The sequence below is a fragment of the Mchenga conophoros genome, linkage group LG8 (assembly GCF_057382185.1).
Source record: "Mchenga conophoros isolate Kocher_MC1m ecotype Shallow Benthic linkage group LG8, M_conophoros_male_GT1.1, whole genome shotgun sequence".
Classification (NCBI taxonomy): Eukaryota; Metazoa; Chordata; class Actinopteri; order Cichliformes; family Cichlidae; genus Mchenga; species Mchenga conophoros.
Window position 1 is genome coordinate 29,428,922 of NC_140533.1, and position 21,282 is coordinate 29,450,203.

The following is a 21,282-nucleotide window of genomic DNA, read 5'->3' on the forward strand; positions in this document are numbered from 1 at the left end:
AATCAGATTTTTTTTGCATCCAAGTCTGTGATTGGCTGGTTTTGTGGCACAAATATAACTGTGTAGAGAAAGAGTTGAGCGCGAGGGGCTGCTATTGTGTGTGTGTGTGTGTGTGTGTGTGTGTGTGTGTGTGTGTGTGTGTGTGTGTGTGGATAATAGCAAACACTGAAATACAGTTTTTGCACGCAGGAATGAATTTTGTTCACTCAAATTTAGCTTTTCTTCGCTCAAAATAAATTTCTCCACTTGCACCTGCAAATTTCTTTTACGTGTGCTCAGAATAGTGGCACAAGAATAACGCCACACAAAACAAACATGGTTCAGGAACGGCTGGGGAGCACAACACTGAGTTTGTGGTGTTGACATGGCCTTACAGGACTTAAAGCATCTGTTGCTAACATTAGTGCAGATACCCCAGCACATCTTCAGGGGTCTAATGGAGTCCGTGCCTCAGGGCTGGTTGTACTTTTCGTATCCGACTGTCACATCCTGACAGCAGTCTTTCTTGCATTTTCTCAGTGCATATGCAGAATAAACGAACCATCGAGCTGTGATTTCACAAAAGAAGCTGCGAGAGCGTGCAGCTCTCTCACTGAAAAGCTAAAACACAAAATCCATTTACGGGGTTAAAAATATGATTGGGCAGGTGGGCGACTCACCTGTCTACTTGGTGGAAAGCCTACGTGATCAGCTGACCTGCTCACTGCTGTGTCTCTGACGTTCAGCACTCACCTGTAGAAGCACAGGTGAGAAAATAGAACAGATCGTTAACATGGGGAATCATCCTGCTGAACCTCAATCCCCAAAACATTTGAATGCAGCAGTAAACCAACCTGTCTGTAATAATGATGTTTATGTTTTCCCACATCCACACTCCACCTGCCCCGACAGAGGCCCCGCTGACCTAACCGTAAACACAGACTCCAAATGAGCCCATTACTGTGATGGTAATTGAAATTGTCTGCCTCTTCAGACCCTACATTATTAATCACTGGATGCATTTCGTCCTCATAACCATTTGTGTCGAATGTTGAACGAGAATGACTCAAAGGTCAAGCGTGAAAAATTACACCAGAAATTCAGCGCATCTGCTCAAATACGCAGCGTGTTTTGGTTTCTTTTCATTAGCGACTCATTAAAACTCATTATCATATATACGCTGCAGCACAGACTCGAGGCCTCTGCTGCTGTAGATGCTGGCATTAATATCATTTCACATACATACAAAAGAAAATCTTTTTATTGCATCCTCAGTGTTGAAAATCTCCAACATGTGAATGAGAGAGGGAGAAAATAGTCAATGGAAAATGTCCACTAGCTTGTGCTTGACGTTCAAAGATCAAATCCATACCGTGCTTTATGTCCCTTCTGGGCTCCCGCAGACTCACGTCTATACTGAAAGCTACTGTTGACTGCCTACAAACAGTAAATCCAAACTAAATCCTTCTAATCCTCCACATACTTAGTACTTGATCTGCTGCGTTGGCACTGATATGAGCACAGACACGGACGCCTTACTGAGGCAAACAAAGCACACATGCACTTGCAACGGGGTCACAGCAGGGACACAAAGCTCCATCGTGCACATGAAGCTCAGATTTATTATTGTTCAGCTCAACTTTCAAACACCAGCATAAAGTTATTCAATAACACGCATTTTATCACATATTTAGTATGGAGAGCTAGCGATTTTGCATGGTTGGATCTTAACAAGGTTCCAAGTAGCACTTCAGCGTGCAACAAGAAGAAACCGACAGAAAATGACAATGAATCCACATTTTTGCACAGATTTAGTATTTTAAAGGCATGTGCTCTTAAACTGTTGATCAGCTGTAAAACAGCCTCAGTTTAAATGTTGCTTTCAATTAATTTCATGCTCAAAAAAATGTTTTGTCTCACTCCCCGTTCTTCTTGTTGCATGATGAAGCTCTACTCTGAACCTTGTTAAGATCCAACTGTGCAAAATATGAGTTTTTTGCCATTTTTTTCAAGTTGTCTTAAAAAAAAACAGATTTTTTTCCTTGGAGAGAAATCTTTGAATGACACAAAACATCACAACAAAACGGTGGTGACACAATTCAGCTCGCTTTGTGTGGTCTGTAGTCGAGATGGCTTTTCAGAACTCAAAGAGAACCCCAGCAGTTAAATTATACAGGACTCAGAATTTGTAATGTTTTTTCTGACCATAGTAAATATCGGCATGTTTTTCAGCTGAGTCGGCGTCTTTCATCAAACCGAACTTTGCAAACATGCTGCAAACTCCGAAAGAATAAAACAAATAATATCAAAAGACTATGAATGCAAAAATCCTGCGTTTGTTGTCTAAAACGTTCCTCCAGACGCTGCAGGACCTTAGAGATGCTGTTGCATACAGACATGGTTGCTGCCGACTGCGGGCTAAACAGCTTCATTTCATCGTGGCTGCGACCCAAACGTCGCTTCACGTAGACTCACTGCAGGCTCAGCAGAGAGAGACATTTGTCCCAGTCCCACATTCAACTCTTACTGGAACAGGCTTTGTTCCAGGCACAGCAAAGCGCCTGGACCACCACAGCTGTGGCCCTCTCTGCACACACACACACACATGCACACACACACACACACACACACACACACACACACACACACACACACACACACACTCGCTCTAACAGCAGGGACTGTTGTAATTCATATTAAAATGTATGCACAAATGCAGTGATGTACACAGCCTTACATTATTATTCTTTTATTCTTATATATACTTTTCACTCACGTTCCAGTGTGACTGAATGTTCTTCCACTGTATGTGCAGCTTGAACACACACACATTCTCACGCTGAGATTACAGTCCTGTGCATTTAAAAACTGATCCAAACTTTATGTGTTAAATTAAAATGAAAGGAAATTGTTTCTTTTCTTGGTGTTGTTTCTCCTTCTTCTTCTCCTGTTTTACTGAAATTTAAATACACTCCTCACATTATTAGGTTGACCTGTGTAGCTGAGCAGTCGTATGGAAACAACTTGATGCATGTAGACATGGTCAAGGAGACCTAATGAAGTTCAAACTGAGCGTCAGAAGAAAGGTGATTTACGTGAGTTTGAGTGTGGTGATCCCAGCACGTTAATATTTATACTGGGATTGCCCCACACGGTCATCTCTCAGGTCCACAGAGAAAGAGAAACTATCGAGGGAGGAGCGGTTCTCTGGGCAAATATGTCGTGTTGACACCAGAGGTCAGAGGAGAATGAGTTCATAGGAACGTAACAGGAACTCAAGTAACTTGTTGTTGCAACCAAGCTGTGCAGAAGAGCATCTCTGAACACACAACACATCAAATCCTGAAGCAGATGGGCTACAGCGGCAGGGGACCACACTGGGTGCACTGCTGTCAGCTCAGAACAGGAAACTGAGGCTGCAGTTTGCACAGGCTCACAAAAACTGGACAAAAGAAGATTGATTGTCAGGTCGGATGAGTCTCAATAGCTGCCACCTTTGAATGGTAGGGTCAGATTTAGTCATAAACTGTATTAAAGTGTGAATACATCCAACCATGTGGTGGTGTAATAGTGTGTTCCACCAGCACAGTACCAACTGAGCACCATTTAAAAGCCGCAGCCTACCTGAGTGTTGTTGCTGACCGTGTCCGTCCCTTTGTGTCCACAGTGTGCTATCTCCTGAATCTGTGCCATGAAAAATTAAAGCATTTCTGAAGGCTACAAAGTGGATTTGTGAGGTTTCTGTGTAATCTGAAGTGTGAAACAAGATAGAGGATATACAACAGTTGAGCCTTAAAAGGCTGATGGGTTTTTTTCAGCTAATATTCTGTTAAATAGCCCAGACTCCCTGAAGCAACTTGTGTTTAAACAGTGGATTTGGTACTTGAAATACCGTCTTTGGCCTGTGGAGGAGCTGCTGAGCACTCAAACACTCACTAACTTCACCGGAGGGCGTCACATGATTTTAATGGTATTTAAAGCGTGACCAACATGGGGCTGGAAAACGGTCCCCGCTTTGCATCTCCCATCACACGGTCCACAGATGGATAGGAACACAAACACACACACACACACACACAGCTGAGCCAATGGGAAGCAACAGAGCGCTCATGAAATACTAAATATTGGGAAAGTTTCAGTCCTCATTTGAGCTTTTCTTTGTGCTCGAGAGGCCGACGATCAAAATTACTTTCCACTCAGAGGAATATTCTTATCCTGTTTTGTCAGGCTGTATCATCTGATGCTTATTTAAGCTCATTATCAGCTGTTACAAGTCCCCCCAGTTTATTTCCACAGAGATGAAGATGAAGACAAAGTGATAAGATGATAAAGACCCCAAATGAGATACAAACGCCTAATTTGTGCAGATGAGATTAAAGAAATTGATGTCATGTTCTTTCATTATCTCAAACACGGCAAATTAAAGTGAAATGCTGATTAATTCCGTGTCAGAAATTCAACCTTGGAAATAAGTTCATGCCCAACGACTCGATTTAGAAAACGTACCGTCTTCCAACCTGGGAGCCACTTTTGCCTCGAACGGTTCCACCGTTATTTTGAGAACTTTGATACTTTTGAGTTGTTCAGCTGACAGCTTTGATGAAGAGGTAAATAAAAAGAACAGGTAAACTGAGTCGGTGATCGGTGAAAACGACCAGCTCCACAGCCGTAATTTCTCTTTGAAGACTTCATTCTCACGCGACCTATTTCATCAGCTCGATGATATTTACAACAATACACACTTTCCATTTTTGTCACTAAGATTAATGCCAGCAGGGAAACGTGGAAAACTGTTTTGCATGAATAATGTAGTTGGTAGATTTCATTTAGATGGCTTCGCCCTCGCTCTGCTCGTGGTTGGAGTGATAAATAGTATCCAGCTGTAGTGACAGCCAAGCTGACAGCTGCTACCAACATACATCATAATGAAGGCCGACCAAGTCTTCATTGAAAAAAATAAAAGCTTAATATGTGGAATGTGCCTGATGTTTTTCATTCCTGCCATCACTGCACTGTCGCCCTCGTGCCTTAGGCCTCGGATGGGATCTGATAGGTTTGCGATTCTGGCTGTAAAGTTGCTCCCAGGCCCTCTGATTGGCTTCATTTACATAGCACCTTGGCAGGGGAGCAGCAGCTAAGCAGCGAGGGGCGTTCAGGAGCTCCGCATTTGCATTTTATACGCTCTGTGCACCACCATCGTATTCTGATCACGAGGAGAACCCCGGTAGTTAAATTATACGTCGTGCTCGTTAGTATGAGACCCGTGGATGTGCAGGTAGTCTGCAGAGATGTTGAGAGGCTAAAGACAACACCCAGGGAAGAGCTGCATCACTTTGCTTCCTGTTCTTTTCTTTCATTGATAGAGACTTGTGCATTATGCAATTGTAAACACTAAGAGGGTCAAATGTAGCATCTCAAAACAAGACACTGAGACCACAAAAGAGTTTTCAAGGTCAGACTTCCCTATGCAGCCAGCGGCGTTACCCCCTGCTCGCCATTAGAAAGAATGCATGTTCCATTTGTGGTCACCTCAATTGCATTGCTTTACAGTTTCATTCATCTGACGCTAACGTCTTTATTTCAACTGACAGTCTGCGCTCCCAGGTTGGGACATGGCCGCTCGTCTTTTACTGCAAACGTATATTTATTAAAAACAAAAAAGACGCTGACTTGAACTCCGAAGTGAACTTTAAGCATCTTGTCAAGCAGCCGCTAACTCAACACAGATCTTACAGACCGCGCTGACAGATCTATTTCAAGCCCAGAGCTCGGCTTAGCTGCGATGGAGAACCTCCCACTGTGAGCCGACTACATACTGTTCAGAACAAGAGCGAGCTAATAGAATATTTGAAGCTTTGAAGGGTTTAAATGACACGACTGATTTAAAAGTTCTCCGTGCATCGATGGTAAATGTCTTTCTGGTCAAATCGGGTCCCTGTAAGCATGGTAAACAGGAGTGTGTGCGGCAGAGGAACACACACACACATCTTAGCTTCCTGCCCATTAGTTATCAGAATAAAAGGTTGGAGCAGGTGTTTTTGTGTGTGTTTTATGGATATTGAATATAGAGGAGAAAGCACTTGTACACACACACACACACAGATAGAAGAGTGTGTGCTCCAATGCTAAATGTCACACCTGTCATTGGCAATGTGGATGAAAAAGCTCAATTATCCCTCCTCACAAACACACAGACCACCAGCTCTCCTCTTTCTTTTATCCTTCTTTCCCTCCTCCTTCTTTCCCATCACTCTCTTTTTCTCCATCTCATCCTTCGTCCCTCCCAAATTTCACCATTCTTCCTCGTCGCCTCTTCATGATGTGTGTAGGTAATTAAAACGTCCTCTCCACCAGCCTTGTGATAAATGAACTGAGCTTCTCAGGGAAACGCCTCCCACTACATCACAGATTTGTCCTTTTTTTTCTTTTTGGGGATTTGATTTTGCCATCACGGTTCAGGGAATCTGCTTCATTAGTGTTCACGGCTGCTCTGTGTGCACAAACGGGTGCGTGGCGGCAAATGCAAGTGTACAAAACACACATCAAGGCATTTCCACACTTCACAAGGCTGGAGAAAGAAGTTGGGCTTAAGCAGCAGAATCAGACGTGGTGCTTTCAATTAAATTTGCTGGGGAGGGATTTCCTCGGGTCCTCTGTGAGGGAAAGAAAACATTTACATTTTAATAAATCGTGTTATAATAAAGGCAGAAACTTCCACGAGACTTTCTGCCAGCTACGAAAGGGTCAGATGCTGTTTGTCTGTTTTAGAATAAAGGCCTCATAAATATTAAAAATTACTACACCATCATTTTACCCTAAAGTATTTTTTATTAGTTGTGCTGTTGTATATTTCTGGGCAGCTGTGATTGAGACTCCCAGTCACTGTTCTTGATCTGGGTTGTTGTTCAAACGTCAATAAAACCAGATTTCATGTAACTGTGCGGTGTATGGGGCACAATACCAGATTTTCTGTCTGTCAGAACGCATCCTAAATATTTCAAGAATTCCTAACTTTGCCTATGACTTTTCTTTTTTAGTCAGGAATATTTGCACGTAGTATTTAGAATGATTATTAGAAACAGGACATAAATATGCTTTTGTGCCCCATACACTGCACAGTTTGAGGAACCTTTTTGCTTTTTTCCAAACTAAAGTTGTATAAAGTGTGTTTGAATTATTGGGAGCTCTACAGCACACTGTTAAGTTCATGTGCATTCAAAATAAACACGTTCATCTAACTTGGCCTTCTGACATTGATCCTATTTAATTTTTTTTAGCTAAATTATATATCAAATTCTATATTGAGACAGTAAGTTCATGTGTGTGTAGTCTGCAAATGGAAGACCAAATGCCAGATTTTTAAACCCTATGAAACTGACATATTTCCCATTTTAATAAGATAATCATTTTATTTGTACAGTTGCAATTTGGATGAAATGCAAAGATAAGTGTACTTATCCCCGAATTGTAATCTTCTTTTGTTTGCCCCCTTCGGAGGTCACCACAGCGGATTATCGGTCTCCGGTGCATCCTCCTCTTTCACTCCTGCCCTCTGCATGTCCACACATATGAGCATCGTTGGGTGTAACTCGAAAATATTATGACAACACTCGATGTCAAGGTGACTGATGATCACATATCAGAGTAGAAACGTATGACTATGCATTTCTAAAGTTTCCTTTTCTTGTGCCCTCAAACAAAGAGGATCTAAACCAGGGGTGGGCAACTCCAGGCCTCGAGTGCCGGTGTCCTGCAGGTTTTAGATCTCACCCTGGGTCAACACACCTGAATCAAATGATTAGTTCATTATCAGGCCTCTGGAGAACTTCAAGACATGTTGAGGAGGTCATTTAGCCATTTGAATCAGCTGTGTTGGATCAAGGACACATCTAAAACCTGCAGGACACTGGCACTCGAGGCCTGGAGTTGCCTACCCCTGATCTAAACTGTCTGTGAAGTGTTTGGTAAAGCCAAAACGATCAGCTTCTTCGGGGTCACTTTAGAGTGACACATCACCTGATGGTGGGGTTAACTCCTAAAAGCCATCACGCTGACATAATAATTATAAAAATGGAGTCCTTACAGAAGAGGTGAACAGATGAGTTAAAATAATTCGAGGCTGCTCCTTCTAGCGGTCAGGTGCATCCGCGTGGAGGCGTCCTGCAGTTTCCTCTCAGATTGCTTTTGTTAAGAAAGCTCCAACTACACGAACTCACAGAGACCATAGATGTCCTGGAATACTTTGAAGGTGACGTCTATCAGGACAGACTCTTATCATCTCTGTGTTTTAATTAAAACTTTTGTCTTATAAACTAATGAATATTTGCAGCCTGTGGGCTTCTTCCTGTAATTAATCCATAGCCGTGAAACAGGAAGCGAGCCGCTGCTGGGTGCCTCTAATCAATATTTACAGGCATGGCGTGCTAAGAAACACCAGGGGGAAGCTTGCTTTGAGGCGTGTTGAACTGAAAAAAGAAACTGCTGAAGAATGGCAATCATGAAAAACTGAACACAGACACTTAAGATCAAGTGTGAAATATTTCAAAGGCATAAAAATGTGTGACGCGTTGTGGATGTTTGAGCGAAATGGATGATTGTGCCTCACAGAATGACAAAAGTCAAATATTCAGAAATGTTTAGCATCTTTTTCATTCCTCGAAATTGTCAAGTCGACTTCAATTTCCTCCCCCCATGCGGTGGCAATTTTGTGTCACCTGCTAGCAAGTCAAAAATAGAATATGTAAGAGGAGAGCTCTGAATAGTTTCTCCCTCCTCACTCATTGCCACAGGTGTGATAAGTGAGGAGGGGCACGAGTCTCCTGCAGAGTCTCGACCCTTTCAGGTTTTGTTTTCTGAGTCATTATTAAAAACCTGTTCAGTGCAAAAAGCAAAAGGCAGTCAGAACAAAGAAATGTGCTTGGAGAGACAAGAGACAAGCCTCTCGGTTGGTTTAAATGTTCCAAAGAGTGCCGATGCAGGATTTGCAGAATCGTTTTGGGGGGGAAATGTACGAATGTATAAAATCTATGTTGTTTTGTTGGAAAGGGCAGAGGCTGGTGAGTTTTTGAATGCCTGTCCAACAGCATCTTTAAAAAGCCAGCTTGGTTGGTGCAAAGCCAATATGTTGTCATGGTTACTCGTCAGTCCCATAATGATTTTATATTCAAGTGCGTATATTGTGCTCGAATAATTGGAGGGAAAAATTGCCTGCATTTAAACTGATTTAAGTGGCTACGCTAACGTTGTTTAACGGGTCTACACTTCGGTCCGGCGTCAGGTGACCTCAGTAGCGTGACCCACTTTGATCCACTTTGATCGCGGTTTAAACATTTAATAGGGAGCTTTGTTCAGAGTGACTTGCAGTAAAGTGCAAAACAAGGAAAATGTCGCTTTCTATGATTCCAGGCAGCAGAACCTCACAAGAGCAAAGCCGGAGCTGCTCTGGCTGCAGAAACAGGATGTGATTGAGCCCATTAGCTGCGGTCGTTTTAGCGAGCAAGTTTATATCCCATAAAACCCCAATTCTGAAACATTTGGTAAGATGTAAAATGTAAATAAACAGAATGTCGTGGTTTGCAGATCTCATGAGCCGAATTTTATTAGCAGTACATGTATCTTTATTTTACTATATTCTATCCTTCAGCAAGTCTTTTGTCCCATCTTCCTTCTCTCTACCTGCCTGGTAACAGGCTTCTTCCTGTTCAAAGGGAGTTTTCCTTTCCCACTGTTGCCAAAGTGCTTGCTTATAGGGGGTCATATGAGTGTTGGGTTTTCTCTGTATGTATTATTGTAGGGTCTGCTGTACAATATAAAGCACCTTGAGGCGACTGTTGTTGTGATTTGGCGCTGTATAAATAAATTGAATTGAATTGGCTCCACCCGAGCACCGCACTGCCTGCTGGGTAATACTCGTAGCATCAGAGGCGGGACAACACTTCCTGTGTTGGGGCGTTGCTTCCACAGATCGACGCAGATCAGTGGAAACGCTTGAGCTCACCTCTGAAAGACTGTGAATGCTTATGTACATGTCATAGTTTGTGTTTTCATTTCAATAAATTGTGGGTAGAACTTAGTGAATTGACTCCATTTTGGAACAACAAGCATCTGTGAATACTTTGTAGATGTGCTGTACATGCACTCGCTCTGCTTGTTTCTGAGACAAAAGCTCACAAGTAAAATCCAGTTGTGTAACTTTAGGTATAGAAATACTGAATATTAATATCAGTGTCTTCACCCTGAAGCAGGTGGAGCTTTAGTGCGAGGGCGGCTCCAGAATCCAGACAGAAACACACAAAGACCACGAGAACACCTCAGCTGTTTGCTTCTCATTTATTATCAGGATACAGCAGATAATGATTCACACCAGCTATCAGACCTCCACCAAACAGTCAGTGAGACGTTAAATCTGAGTGTGCTGAGCTGCAGACTGAGGAACATCTGGACCAACCGAGAGCTTCTGAGAAATCATCAGCTCAAACTGGTCTCCGTCCATCATTTCACTCCACCTGCAGCTGTTTGACAGCAGCTCACTCACACTCTGACTGCTCTTCTGAGATATTTACGTCATCGACTGACTCTGAAAGTTAAAGATTGTCTGGGACTACATGATAAAGGAGAGAAAAGAGAGATCAACACGAAATGTTCTGCAGATTTACTGCACAGGACGGATCTTCATGCTGATGGTCTTCAGAGAGTAATTATAACCCTTCCACTGGTACCAGTCCACACCAACAGCATAGATAGTACCATCTGCCCCCCAACGATAAACCCCGTTAGGGTTTGCATAGTGACAGGCGTTGTACCAGAACGCCCCCAGAAAGGATTTTGCACAGTTGTTGTGGTCTTTGTCAAATGTGGAGAACTTCTGTCCGTTGTGAAAACTCAGGGCATCTCCTGGAGAAACACAGATGAAACACCGTTTTCGTTTGGCTCTCGGCGAAGGCGGTCACACTTTTTCTCCTCTCCTCTCCCTTATCTTCCCTGCTTAGCTTCTTATGTCCTTGTCTTGTCTTGTGTTTTTACTTTTCCCTGAAACACTCTCTCACAGTCTGTTTCAAAAACCTAAAAGAGAATTATGGATTTGATCAACTGGGCCCTATTTCAGGAAGCCGGTTTAGAAAACTCAGAGTGAAAAACGATACGCAGGGTTGAGTAACCCCGAACTGTCCAACTCGGAATATTCGGTTTCAGAAAGGCTGATAACAATTAGTTCAGTCAACGCGGAGTTGCTTTAACCCCAAGTGAAGCGCGCGGACGAGGATACATAAAGCCCTGATTAGTGGAGCACAGATTAAGCGAGTCACCATGGAGACGGAGGGAAAGAAGGCGCGGTCAATGTATCTTACAGCGCTTGAGGCCGAAATTCTGATGGCAGCATATGCCGATAACGTGCAAATTCCGCGGAAAAAAGTAACACAGCCTCAGCTGCAAAAGCATGCATGGCAAAACATAGCCGACAGAGTCAATGCGTGAGTGTTAATATAAACATTGATCTAGGGATTTCCACCCATTTAACACGTTATTTTATCATATGTTATTTTATCATATGTTATTTTATTTGTTATTTTATACATTTTATTTTGTGATGTGATGTGAGCGCAGGTGCAACCCAACAGGCCCCAAACGTTCCTGGCAGCAAGTAAAAATGAAATATAAAAATATAGTCCAAACAGGTAAGGTGTAATTGTATTATGAGCCATAGTGCTTGGTCTGTTTGTCCCATGTAAATCAATTGCAGTTAGAGGCTACATTAATTTTCTTTCTGTAAGCACTTATTGAAATTATCTGAGCACATTACAAGTACATATTTGCTTACTCTGTATGCTCAAATGTGGCCCGTTATAGCCAACAGAAAAAAAGCGGAGGCCCGAAAAACAGGTGGGGGTCCTCCACCACCACCACTCACAGAGGCTGAGCAGTTGGCCCTCAGCCAAAACAGTGGGCGCCCTGTGGCCGAAGGCATCTCTGCGGGGACATCCTCTGAGTCAATAACCCCGCAAGACACAAGTGCCTTCATAGGGGGTAAATTCAAAATAATACATGATGTGCATACATCCTTTCTTCACAGTCACCTTTGCAGTGCTACTCATTCATTTGATAAACTCTTTACCATAATGGATTATTTTGTAGTGAAGTTATTTTCCTACTGACTTTGGTGTCACGGTTCGATATTTTTTCGATACAAAAAAATGTTCATGCCTTTTTAATTTGTCATTTATTAAAATTATAAATATATATTTTAACTCAAAAGTACAGTTTTTAAATGTAACCCTAACCCTTGTGCGTGTTTTTTATTTTGACAGCGAATGCGCACCTGCGGACCACTTATGTGCAGCCCTGGTTATTTAGCTCGTCTTATCGCAGCCACAGAAATTATTTTGTCCATGAAACCATAAAGCTGCACTTTCTTTTTGCCTTATAGTCTGATTTGTCATAACTTCTCCGTTTTGTGGTAAGCTTTTCTTTGGCTGTCACTTCTTCACCCTGACCTGTCTTATTTGGCTCAGCAGAACTGAAATGCTTTTACACGCTCACTCACATAAGCTCAGCGATTCTCTGCGCGATCAACCTCTCACATGTTTAAGCTGCGGGAGATTTCACTTGTCATGTTTGCATAGTAAGCTAACGATTAATAAGACGATGTCAGAGGAATTGGTGCACAAATTATCATCACTCACAGATCAGTGCTGTCGCTCTCTATACACAGTTCGCACAATTGCAAAGTGAAAGCAAAAAAACAAGCGCAAATTCAAACGCGATTTCAATATGTCACATATTGACAGTGGCTCACCGATGCCAATGACATAATTACCCAGCTACATTTCTGAAAGAATGCAAAAGCATTGACATATATTTTTCCTACAATAGCCCGACGGGCAGGGCAGAGATAGATTTTGGTAGCCCGACTGAAAAAATCGCTAGCTCCGGGACGTCGGGCTAGCGATATTGCGAGCCCTGTATCTGATTGAGGAATCACTCATCTTTGGAAAAGAGAGTTTATTACAGAGAAATGTCTCTTTCCAAAATAAAAGCTATACTATCCGCTTCTTCTGGGCTATATTCTCAGCAGCATAAGGAGAATCATGTGCTAACAGCTGTCTAAATGACTCGGCTAAAGTTAGTAGCATGCTTGCTTTTTTTTGTCTGCTTCCACTTGTCTTTGCACTAGGATGATGTCGGCGTAAATGTGCAGTCATATTCGTCGTGTTCCCACTAGTGCTTTCAGGTTAATCTCGTTGAAATGACCTTAACACCACAACACGGCAAATCTCCGTTAACGAGCTACCGCCGATCGCTCCGTGCATGGGGCTAGACGGCCAACACGTTAACGAGCTAACTGCGCTAGCACACTAGTTCACACCCATGTAATTGAGCATTGCATGGCACATCCAACATACTGTTTTACTTTAGTCCATGACTCGCTTACCTTCAGGGTCATACGTCACATGAAAACCAAAATAATTCCAAACGCCAGATCTGAATGAGGTTCAATTTGCCATGTTGCAAGGAGAGCTTAACTTCTGTCTCGCTAGCTTGCCCTGCGCTCTTCCTTCTGACTATGCTGTCTGTGTTGAGCGCTCAGTGGATCTGCGCTCGACAGTGCAGCCTAGGCGGAGTAGTCGAACACAGATTCACTGAGCGCTCAACACAGACAGCATCGTCAGAAGGAAAATTGATAAAATAAATGACAAATGTTGTATTGTTCGATACATATGCGTACCGAACCGAAAGCAGTGTATCGAACGGTTCAATATCGATACGAATATCGTTGCACCCCTAGGAACTATGTACCTGTACATTAATGCTGTGGAAAGACTTCCTGTTCACATAGTCTCCTTCATTTACTGAAGGAGCAATGATTGGAATGTGAGTGCCATCTATACAGCCAATCACGCCTGGGAACCCTGGAAATAAATGTAAAATGTAAGTAGTAGTCCAAGTATCACCACATCATAAATTAAGTTTTGGTCATCCTGATACCTGCAATTTTGTGGAATCCCTCTTTGATAAATCTTGTGGGTCTATGACCGGGGAACACCACAAACCAGTACAGGAGACGTTTCAGTGCAACTGTAACATTCCTGACTGCCCGACAGACGGTAGCCTTGGAAACGTGCTCAGCGTCACCAATATTATACAGAAAGCTCCCGTTTGCAAAAAACCGAAGTGCAATACAAATAATATGCAATGAACTGAGAGGATGTCCGCGATGTGTCACATGCGTAATATATGGCCTGAGGATGTTATCCAAATAAATTATAGATTGTGCTGAGAAACGGTGACGTTCACACAGAAAATCATCAGGAAATGATAAAATGTCCAAACGCGCTCTAATCACTCTCTCCCGGCGGAGAGCTCTGCGGAGAATTTGGGCTTCACGATCTACTGGCTCTTCAAGGAAGGGACACGCCATGTCCGACACTTCCTACTGTCAGGTTTCCGACAAAGGGGCGGAGACAGTCAGGGTTAGTTGTAGTAAACCTGCTAGGGGGCAGGTTAGCTTCACGGAGTGTGTCGTCATAGTGACTCACTGAGGCTTCATCTGAACTCGCTTTGTGAAACCGAAAACCCAGAGTTTTCGTTAACTCAGGGTATACTTACTCAGTTTTTCCACTAAACCGGCTTCCTGAAACAGGGCCCTGGTCTCTGAATGCTATTGACATCCTTTTCTCAACGAGAAGTCTGGGCTCAGGAGAGCCCGAGTGCCCTGGAGGGACTTTCCCTACCGGATACACGATGGACGGGTGGCAGACATGGAGGATTGTGTGCCTGGCGGGACTGTCGATCGAGGATGCTGAAGATATCTACCTATTCGGAACCATGATAACAGGGTTCTTGCTGATTGGAGCTGGCTTGGCCCTGACTTATTGGAGAATTAAGAAAGCGGAACCGGCTGTTCAAACACCCCCAAGGCTGCCCGCTGGGATTGGAACGATGGGACGAGGCGCGACTTCTCAGAATGGGCTCACTGAGTGCAGCACGGATAAGATCTTGGAGAAGCTTACAGCTGCCGTGAATACTCAGAATAACACCTCGTAGCAAAAGTTGGATTGCATTGTGGAACAGCTGACTGCAGTCGTGAGGTCTCAGAATCTGCTCTTTGACCATAAGAATGACAACATCACAGAGCGCAAGTTTGATAACATCATGGAGAAGCTTGCGGTTCTCCAACGGGAGATGGAGAGACCAGTGTCGGAGTGTTAAAGAACAGCTTTGAAATTCTCATGAGCTGTTCGCACTAAAGTAAAACCACCATCATAATCCGGCTACCCCCTTTTGCGCCAGCTATAGGCTCAAGGCTGGAGCCGAACAACAACACCCTGATAACAACTGTGTTTAGTCTGTTCCTTCCCATTCCATGCAAGGCCACCTGGGTTGGCTGGAAGACTGTTTACTTAGCCTGGGCGAAGGACACTGTCTCAGCTGAACTCTGGACACACACACACACACACACACACACAGATATGCACACACTCATCCCCCCTCCCTTTACAAACGCCTTCGATGCTTGTTCCCTCCTGGGAACACGGCGGGTCTGAGCCCACGCTGGAATGGTAGCGCTGGGCAGGATGGCTGCTGCGTTTGCTTCGGATTACTCTTCACCCCCCACCCGACCCTGTGGCTTGTCATGTGTTCTATAATGTTGTGCTGTGGACATTTATGTGCTTTTTTGTGCAGAGGAGTTTTTTTGTTTCCTGTTCTCATGCTGTCTTCCCAGGAGCCCAGCATGAGTAGAGGTCTCTTTTTTTCCTCTTGTACTTTCCCATTGTAGTGTACATTTCAGTGGTTTTTCTGTAACGCTACCGATCTCCGACCTGTATCCCCATGTGATGTCTGTGTTGTGTGTGTAAGGTCGGGGGGCTCCCATTTCACTGCAGGGCAACCTGCACGTGGCGAATAAAGCTTTGATTGATTGATTGAATAATCACAACATCACCACTAATCCCAGTCATACTGGTCTGCATGTGTACTGTACCATATGTGGTTGACCTACTCCAGTTTATTCATGTGAACTGGGAGACTTCGTCATGCAGTAAAGTCATTTTCATTGGTATGTAGGTGATACCAGCTTTATTTATCCCTGAAGGTACATCAGATAAGCCAACTATTTAAACTGCAGGTGTGTCTATGGTCCTGACAACCTCACATCCAAAGTCTTGAAAACTGAAGGCTCTGCCTCCCATTCTACTTTTAAATACTCTAGGAACAACAAGTAGGCCTGCAGAGCGAGAGCGAAGTGCTCTAATAGGGTGATATGGTACTACAAGGTCATTAAGATAAGATGGGGCCTGATTATTTAAGACCTTGTATGTGAGGAGCAGGATTTTGAATCCTGGATTTAACAGGAAGCCAAAACAGGAGAAATCTGCTCTCTCTTTCTAGTCCCTGTCAGGACTCTTGCTGCAGCATTTTGGATTAGCTGAAGGCTTTTCAGGGAGTTTTTAGGACATCCTGATAATAATGAATTACAGTCGTCCAGCCTGGAAGTAATAAATGCATGAACTAGTTTTTCAGCGTCACTCTGAGACAGGATATTTCTAACTTTAGAGATGTTGCACAAATGGAAGAAAGCAGTCTTACATATTTGTTTAATATGTGCGTTGAAGGACATGTCCTGGTCAAACATGACTCCAAGGTTCCTCACAGTGTTACTGGAGGCCAAGGTAATGCCATCCAGAGTAAGAATCTGCTTAGATACCATATTTCTAAGCTTTTCAGGGCCGAGTACAATAACCTCAGTTTGATCTGAAGTAAGAAGCAGAAAGTTAGCGGCCATCCAGGTCTTTATGTCTTTAAGACATTCCTGCAGTTTAACTCATTGGTGTGTGTTATCTGGCTTCATGGACAGATAGAGCTGGGTGTCGTCTGCATATCATCCTGCCTGGTGTTTGGTACTCAGGGGCCACAACTGAGAACAGGGAGGCTGCACAGAGGGTCATTAACACTGCCCACAATATCATTGGCTGCCCTCTGACACTCCTGGAGGCCATCGCCAGATCCTCCTGTCTCAGAGAAGCCACCACAGGCGACCCCTCAAACCCCACCCACCACCTGTTCCATTCTACCCATTCCTCTTCTTTGTTGATCTTTTCTGTTCATTTGTGTCATTGTACATGTACAATGACAATAAAGGCGTATTCGATTCTATTCTATTGCTACACTGACCCTGTGCCACTTCACTCACCTGCGCCTCCGTTCTTGAATCCAGTAACAGTCAGTTTGTATCCATCACATTCAGCATCCACCTTAAATGAAGAGTAACGAGCGAACACTTTTGTTACGTTTTTAGTCTAGGCAAGTAATTAAACGCAACAAGAAGTTTGCCCATTCACACCCCACCCAAGCAAGAACACCAACAATGATACCTTTTAAAGTGCTAAGCAGCCATTTATTTACTTCGGCAGTGAGCAATGCCAAAAATAACAAACAAAACTCCCTCGTGGTCCCTACGCTTCCCTACACAAAAATGAAAAAAAAAACCAAACAAAAGACAATTCACTTACCTAGCTTTCTAATGAAAAAACAGGAGAAAACTTATTCAACAAAAATGGCTTCTCACGCCTACTACGCTGCTGCAGTGAAGGATATATACAAAGTGAACAAAACGTACGATCGCTACTTGACAAATCTATTTACAGCTATTTACAAAATGGACATAATAACGCCAGACATACACACGAAAACTCTACACTGCAGTAAATCAACACACAGGTTCTTGGTTAAGTGGTGGAGGTTCGGGGAGAGGGGCCAGGTGGCTGTCATCCGGTAGTTAAGTACTGGAGGTGATCCATCAATTATCCAATCCGAGGATAGGCAGAGATTCCACCCAGATACCTAGCAGCCACGCCCAGGTGTCCACCTCCTAGGAGAGAAAAGGGGAAAGATACCCACAGCCATCCTCTGGGGGGAGGAGTAACACAAAACAAACACATCACTGGATCATAACACTTTCTTCCCTTCAAAGTCCTCCATGTCCACCAGCAGCTCACTCTTTTGCTTGGATGTCATAATGTTGATCACATCGAGACCTACATTCACACACAAGCACACAGTCAGAAACATGCAGGGCTGTTTGGTACAGAGCTGCAGATCATCCAATAAAACTCTCACCGAGCCAGTACTCTCCAGCAGCGTCACCAAAGCCCATCTTGTATTGATCCCAGGGTCTGTAGAAGTTCACCGTGCCGTCCATCCTCCTCTGGAACACCTGGGGGAGGAGGCAGCAGAAACATCTCTGGTTTCAGGGAGCACAGATCTGGATTTACAGCAGTGCTCCTGTTAAATGTTCCCGCGCTGACACTTTTTAGTTACAAGCACTCACCGTCCAGCCTCCTCTTTCTGAGTCCATGTCACAGTACACCTGCACACAAACACCTGTCACACTCTAGCTGCTTAAAGACGTGGACATGAACAGGACCCAGAGTCCCAGAGAGGGTGGACTGTACCTGCACCGCAGACCTTTCTCCAAGGGGATAGATGGTGTACACGCCGCTGCTTTGGCTTCTGTCCTGGCGGCGGATGTCGCTGCAGTCCCTCGGCTGGATGAGCTCCGTGCAGCTGGTCAACGCAGGAGCGAGGAGGAGAACGATGAAGACCGCTGGCAGCTGGAACAGAGAAGAAGCCTTTCATTTGCACAATATTCACTTCCTACCAAGCTCAACAAGCCTGTGATTCTCCCTCAGCTTTGCCTCTCAGCTGTGCTGAAGTCTTGTTTAGGCTGCACAGGTGTGGTTCAGCCAAACCCCTCTCCCTGTGCTCACTTCTTAGTATACAGGGAGTGCAGAATTATTAGGCAAATGAGTATTTTGTCCACATCATCCTCTTCATGCATGTTGTCTTACTCCAAGCTGTATAGGCTCGAAAGCCTACTACCAATTAAGCATATTAGGTGATGTGCATCTCTGTAATGAGAAGAACTCAGGAGAGTTTTCTCCAAGCATGACATCCCGGTGTATTTCAGACCCAGCAACACGCTCAGACAGAAACTGGTTCACCCGAAAGACAAAACGCCAAAACACAGACTTAACAATGTGGTGTATGCTGTACAGTGCAGCGAGGAATGCTCAGACCTCTACATTGGAGAGACCAAACAGCCACTTCACAAGCGCATGGCACAACACAGAAGAGCCACCTCCACAGGACAAGACTCAGCAGTCCATCTGCATCTAAAGGTCAAAGGTCACTCTCTCGAGGATGCCAATGTTCACATTTTGGACAGAGAGGACAGATGGTTTGAAAGAGGAGTGAAAGAAGCATCTATGTCCACTGTGAGCGACCATCTTTGAACAGAGGCGGGGTTTACGACACCAACTCTCTGCCATCTATAATCCAGTTTTGAGATCCTTCCCAGACGCCTTAATGCCCACTCACATCCTGGGCCATCTGACCTCAGGAATTCGCATGATAAGGTGGGGCCAGGTTTCACAATGAACTCACCCGAAACTCTGGCTGATTGGGACCCACACCCAGTTTCCCACCTTGGCTCAGGCGATTAGAGGATCATCAGGGGGTCCTTTTGTCCCTCTGTGGGGGGAAACTCCCACTAGGTTTATATCTGGGACTCTCCACCATTTGACCTTAGAACTGAAGAAGCTTCTCGGATGAGAGGTGAAACATCTTCAAGCAACTTAAAGAAGTCCAGACGCTTTTCTTTGCAAGCTCCTTTGACTATTCCTGGGAGAGAAGAGCAGGTGACATAGACGGGTATGGCACTCTCCCAGAAATCTTTATTGTGAAAAATCCTCAGTGTGGATAAATGCCAACTTTTCCTGCAGTGTTTCCTGACAGCAGGCGAGATGAGCTTCATTCTAGTTCGTGTTATCTCCTTTATCCCGTAAACTCTGGGGCTTGGACGCTGTAATTTGTCTCTGTTAGTTTAATAATACTTTCAGCATATTGGCTCAGGGTGATTTATTTCATCTACTCATTTAAATTAGAACTTTTAGCTCAGGACCAAATGATGCATGCACGCGAACCCGCTGCCGTATGAGAGCTTTTCAAAGAGGTTTTTAATCTAGATTAAAAATTCAGGCAGATCCAACCAGTGTGCCCTTGTACCCTTACAGTGTGGGCATCCAAATCATGGATGATTTATATCACCAATGGCTGTTGTCCAAACGATAATGTAATGCTTCTGTTTCTCATTTTTTTAAAGCTTGTTTTTTGGCCTTCTGCCTTTATTGAATAGATGCAATAGAGATATGAAACTTGGGGAACGGAGCAAGTGAATGACAAGCAGAAAACGTCAAGCCAGCCAGGAGGTGAACCGGGGACTCGCCATTGGCCAGCAGCTTGGCCGCTGGTTTGTGCAATCGTTAACTTTTCAAATGTTTTCTCCTCTTGCTTTCCCTCTTTCCACACAGCCATTGGTTTCTGTTACAGAGAAACTGCCACAGATCAATAATCCATCACAGTGAACATAACATGGATTGTTATTTGGGCCAGCAAGGTAGTGTGAGACCTTATAGCTGCAACTGCAAAGAGCCAAAGAAATAACCCGACTTTGACAACAGGAAAAGCAGGCATGAAGATAAGATAACCTTTATTAGTCCCACACGTGGGAAATTTGTTTTGTCACAGCAGGAAGTGGACAGTGCAAAAGTTATGACGCAAAAATTAGAATACAATAAGAATAAATACAGTACACAGCTGTACAGAATAGAATAAAATAAAATACATATACAATAAGATAAAAATAGAATACAAATACAAATACTATATACAACTGAGTAAAAATACAACGATGACAGAAAGGATTATTGCACTTAGTATTATTGCATATGTATGGATGTGTGTGCTTGATCAGTTAAAGTCTTTATTATGGAGTCTGACAGCAGTGGGGAGGAAAGACCTGCGAAATCTCTCCGTCCCACACCGTGGGTGCCGCAGTCTCCCACTGAAGGAGCTGCTCATCCACTGTGTGTGATGGAGTCGGGCGGCATATTTTGGACATTGTGGGGGAGAAATTTTAGGCAGGGCTGGGGAAGAGAGCGAGGACAAAACCCAGAAAAAGCTTACAAAACCGTGCATTCTGGGAAATGTAGGGCACTTGGGCAAAAACTCCCCAAGTGTGCTGAAATCTGCCAAATATAGGCAGAAAATGCATGACTTTCACTTTCCTTTAATTGTCTTATATTATTGCTATATGACTACTGTTGTCTGCACAGCTGAACACGGTAACTGTGGGGTATTTGCACAGCGCCCGAGAGACGCCCCACATATTTCCACACGGTGTGAATCTTAATTGAATCTGAAGTGCTTTCTGTGACTGGTGGTCAACCTGGCAATTTGAAGTGGCTGCAG

General features: G+C 43.9%; 2 protein-coding genes across 3 annotated transcripts in view; one reads left to right on the forward strand and one right to left on the reverse strand.

Annotated features, from left to right (window-relative positions):
* grid1b (glutamate receptor, ionotropic, delta 1b) overlaps positions 1-21,282 on the forward strand; it is a 618,013-nt gene that overhangs the window by 389,681 nt on the left and 207,050 nt on the right. The window lies entirely within an intron of this gene.
* On the reverse strand, positions 10,631-19,786 carry LOC146569163 (microfibril-associated glycoprotein 4-like). The gene is made up of 7 exons (XM_085283473.1): positions 19,766-19,786; positions 18,426-18,602; positions 18,302-18,340; positions 18,091-18,187; positions 17,929-18,008; positions 17,165-17,270; positions 10,631-10,872 (listed from the first exon to the last, which is right to left on the reverse strand). Exons 1-7 carry the CDS (start codon positions 19,784-19,786, stop codon positions 10,631-10,633), a joined length of 762 nt encoding a protein of 253 aa, XP_085139599.1.

Excerpts from the sequence above, each read along its gene's own strand:
- LOC146569163 (XM_085283473.1), bottom strand. The coding sequence starts at position 19,786 with ATGAAGCTCATCTCGCCTGCT. Across the intron at positions 18,341-18,425 it reads GAGAAAGGTCTGCGGTGCAG|GTGTACTGTGACATGGACTC; the intron begins GTACAGTCCACC and ends GTTTGTGTGCAG. Across the intron at positions 18,009-18,090 it reads TGCTGGAGAGTACTGGCTCG|GTCTCGATGTGATCAACATT; the intron begins GTGAGAGTTTTA and ends GTGTGAATGTAG.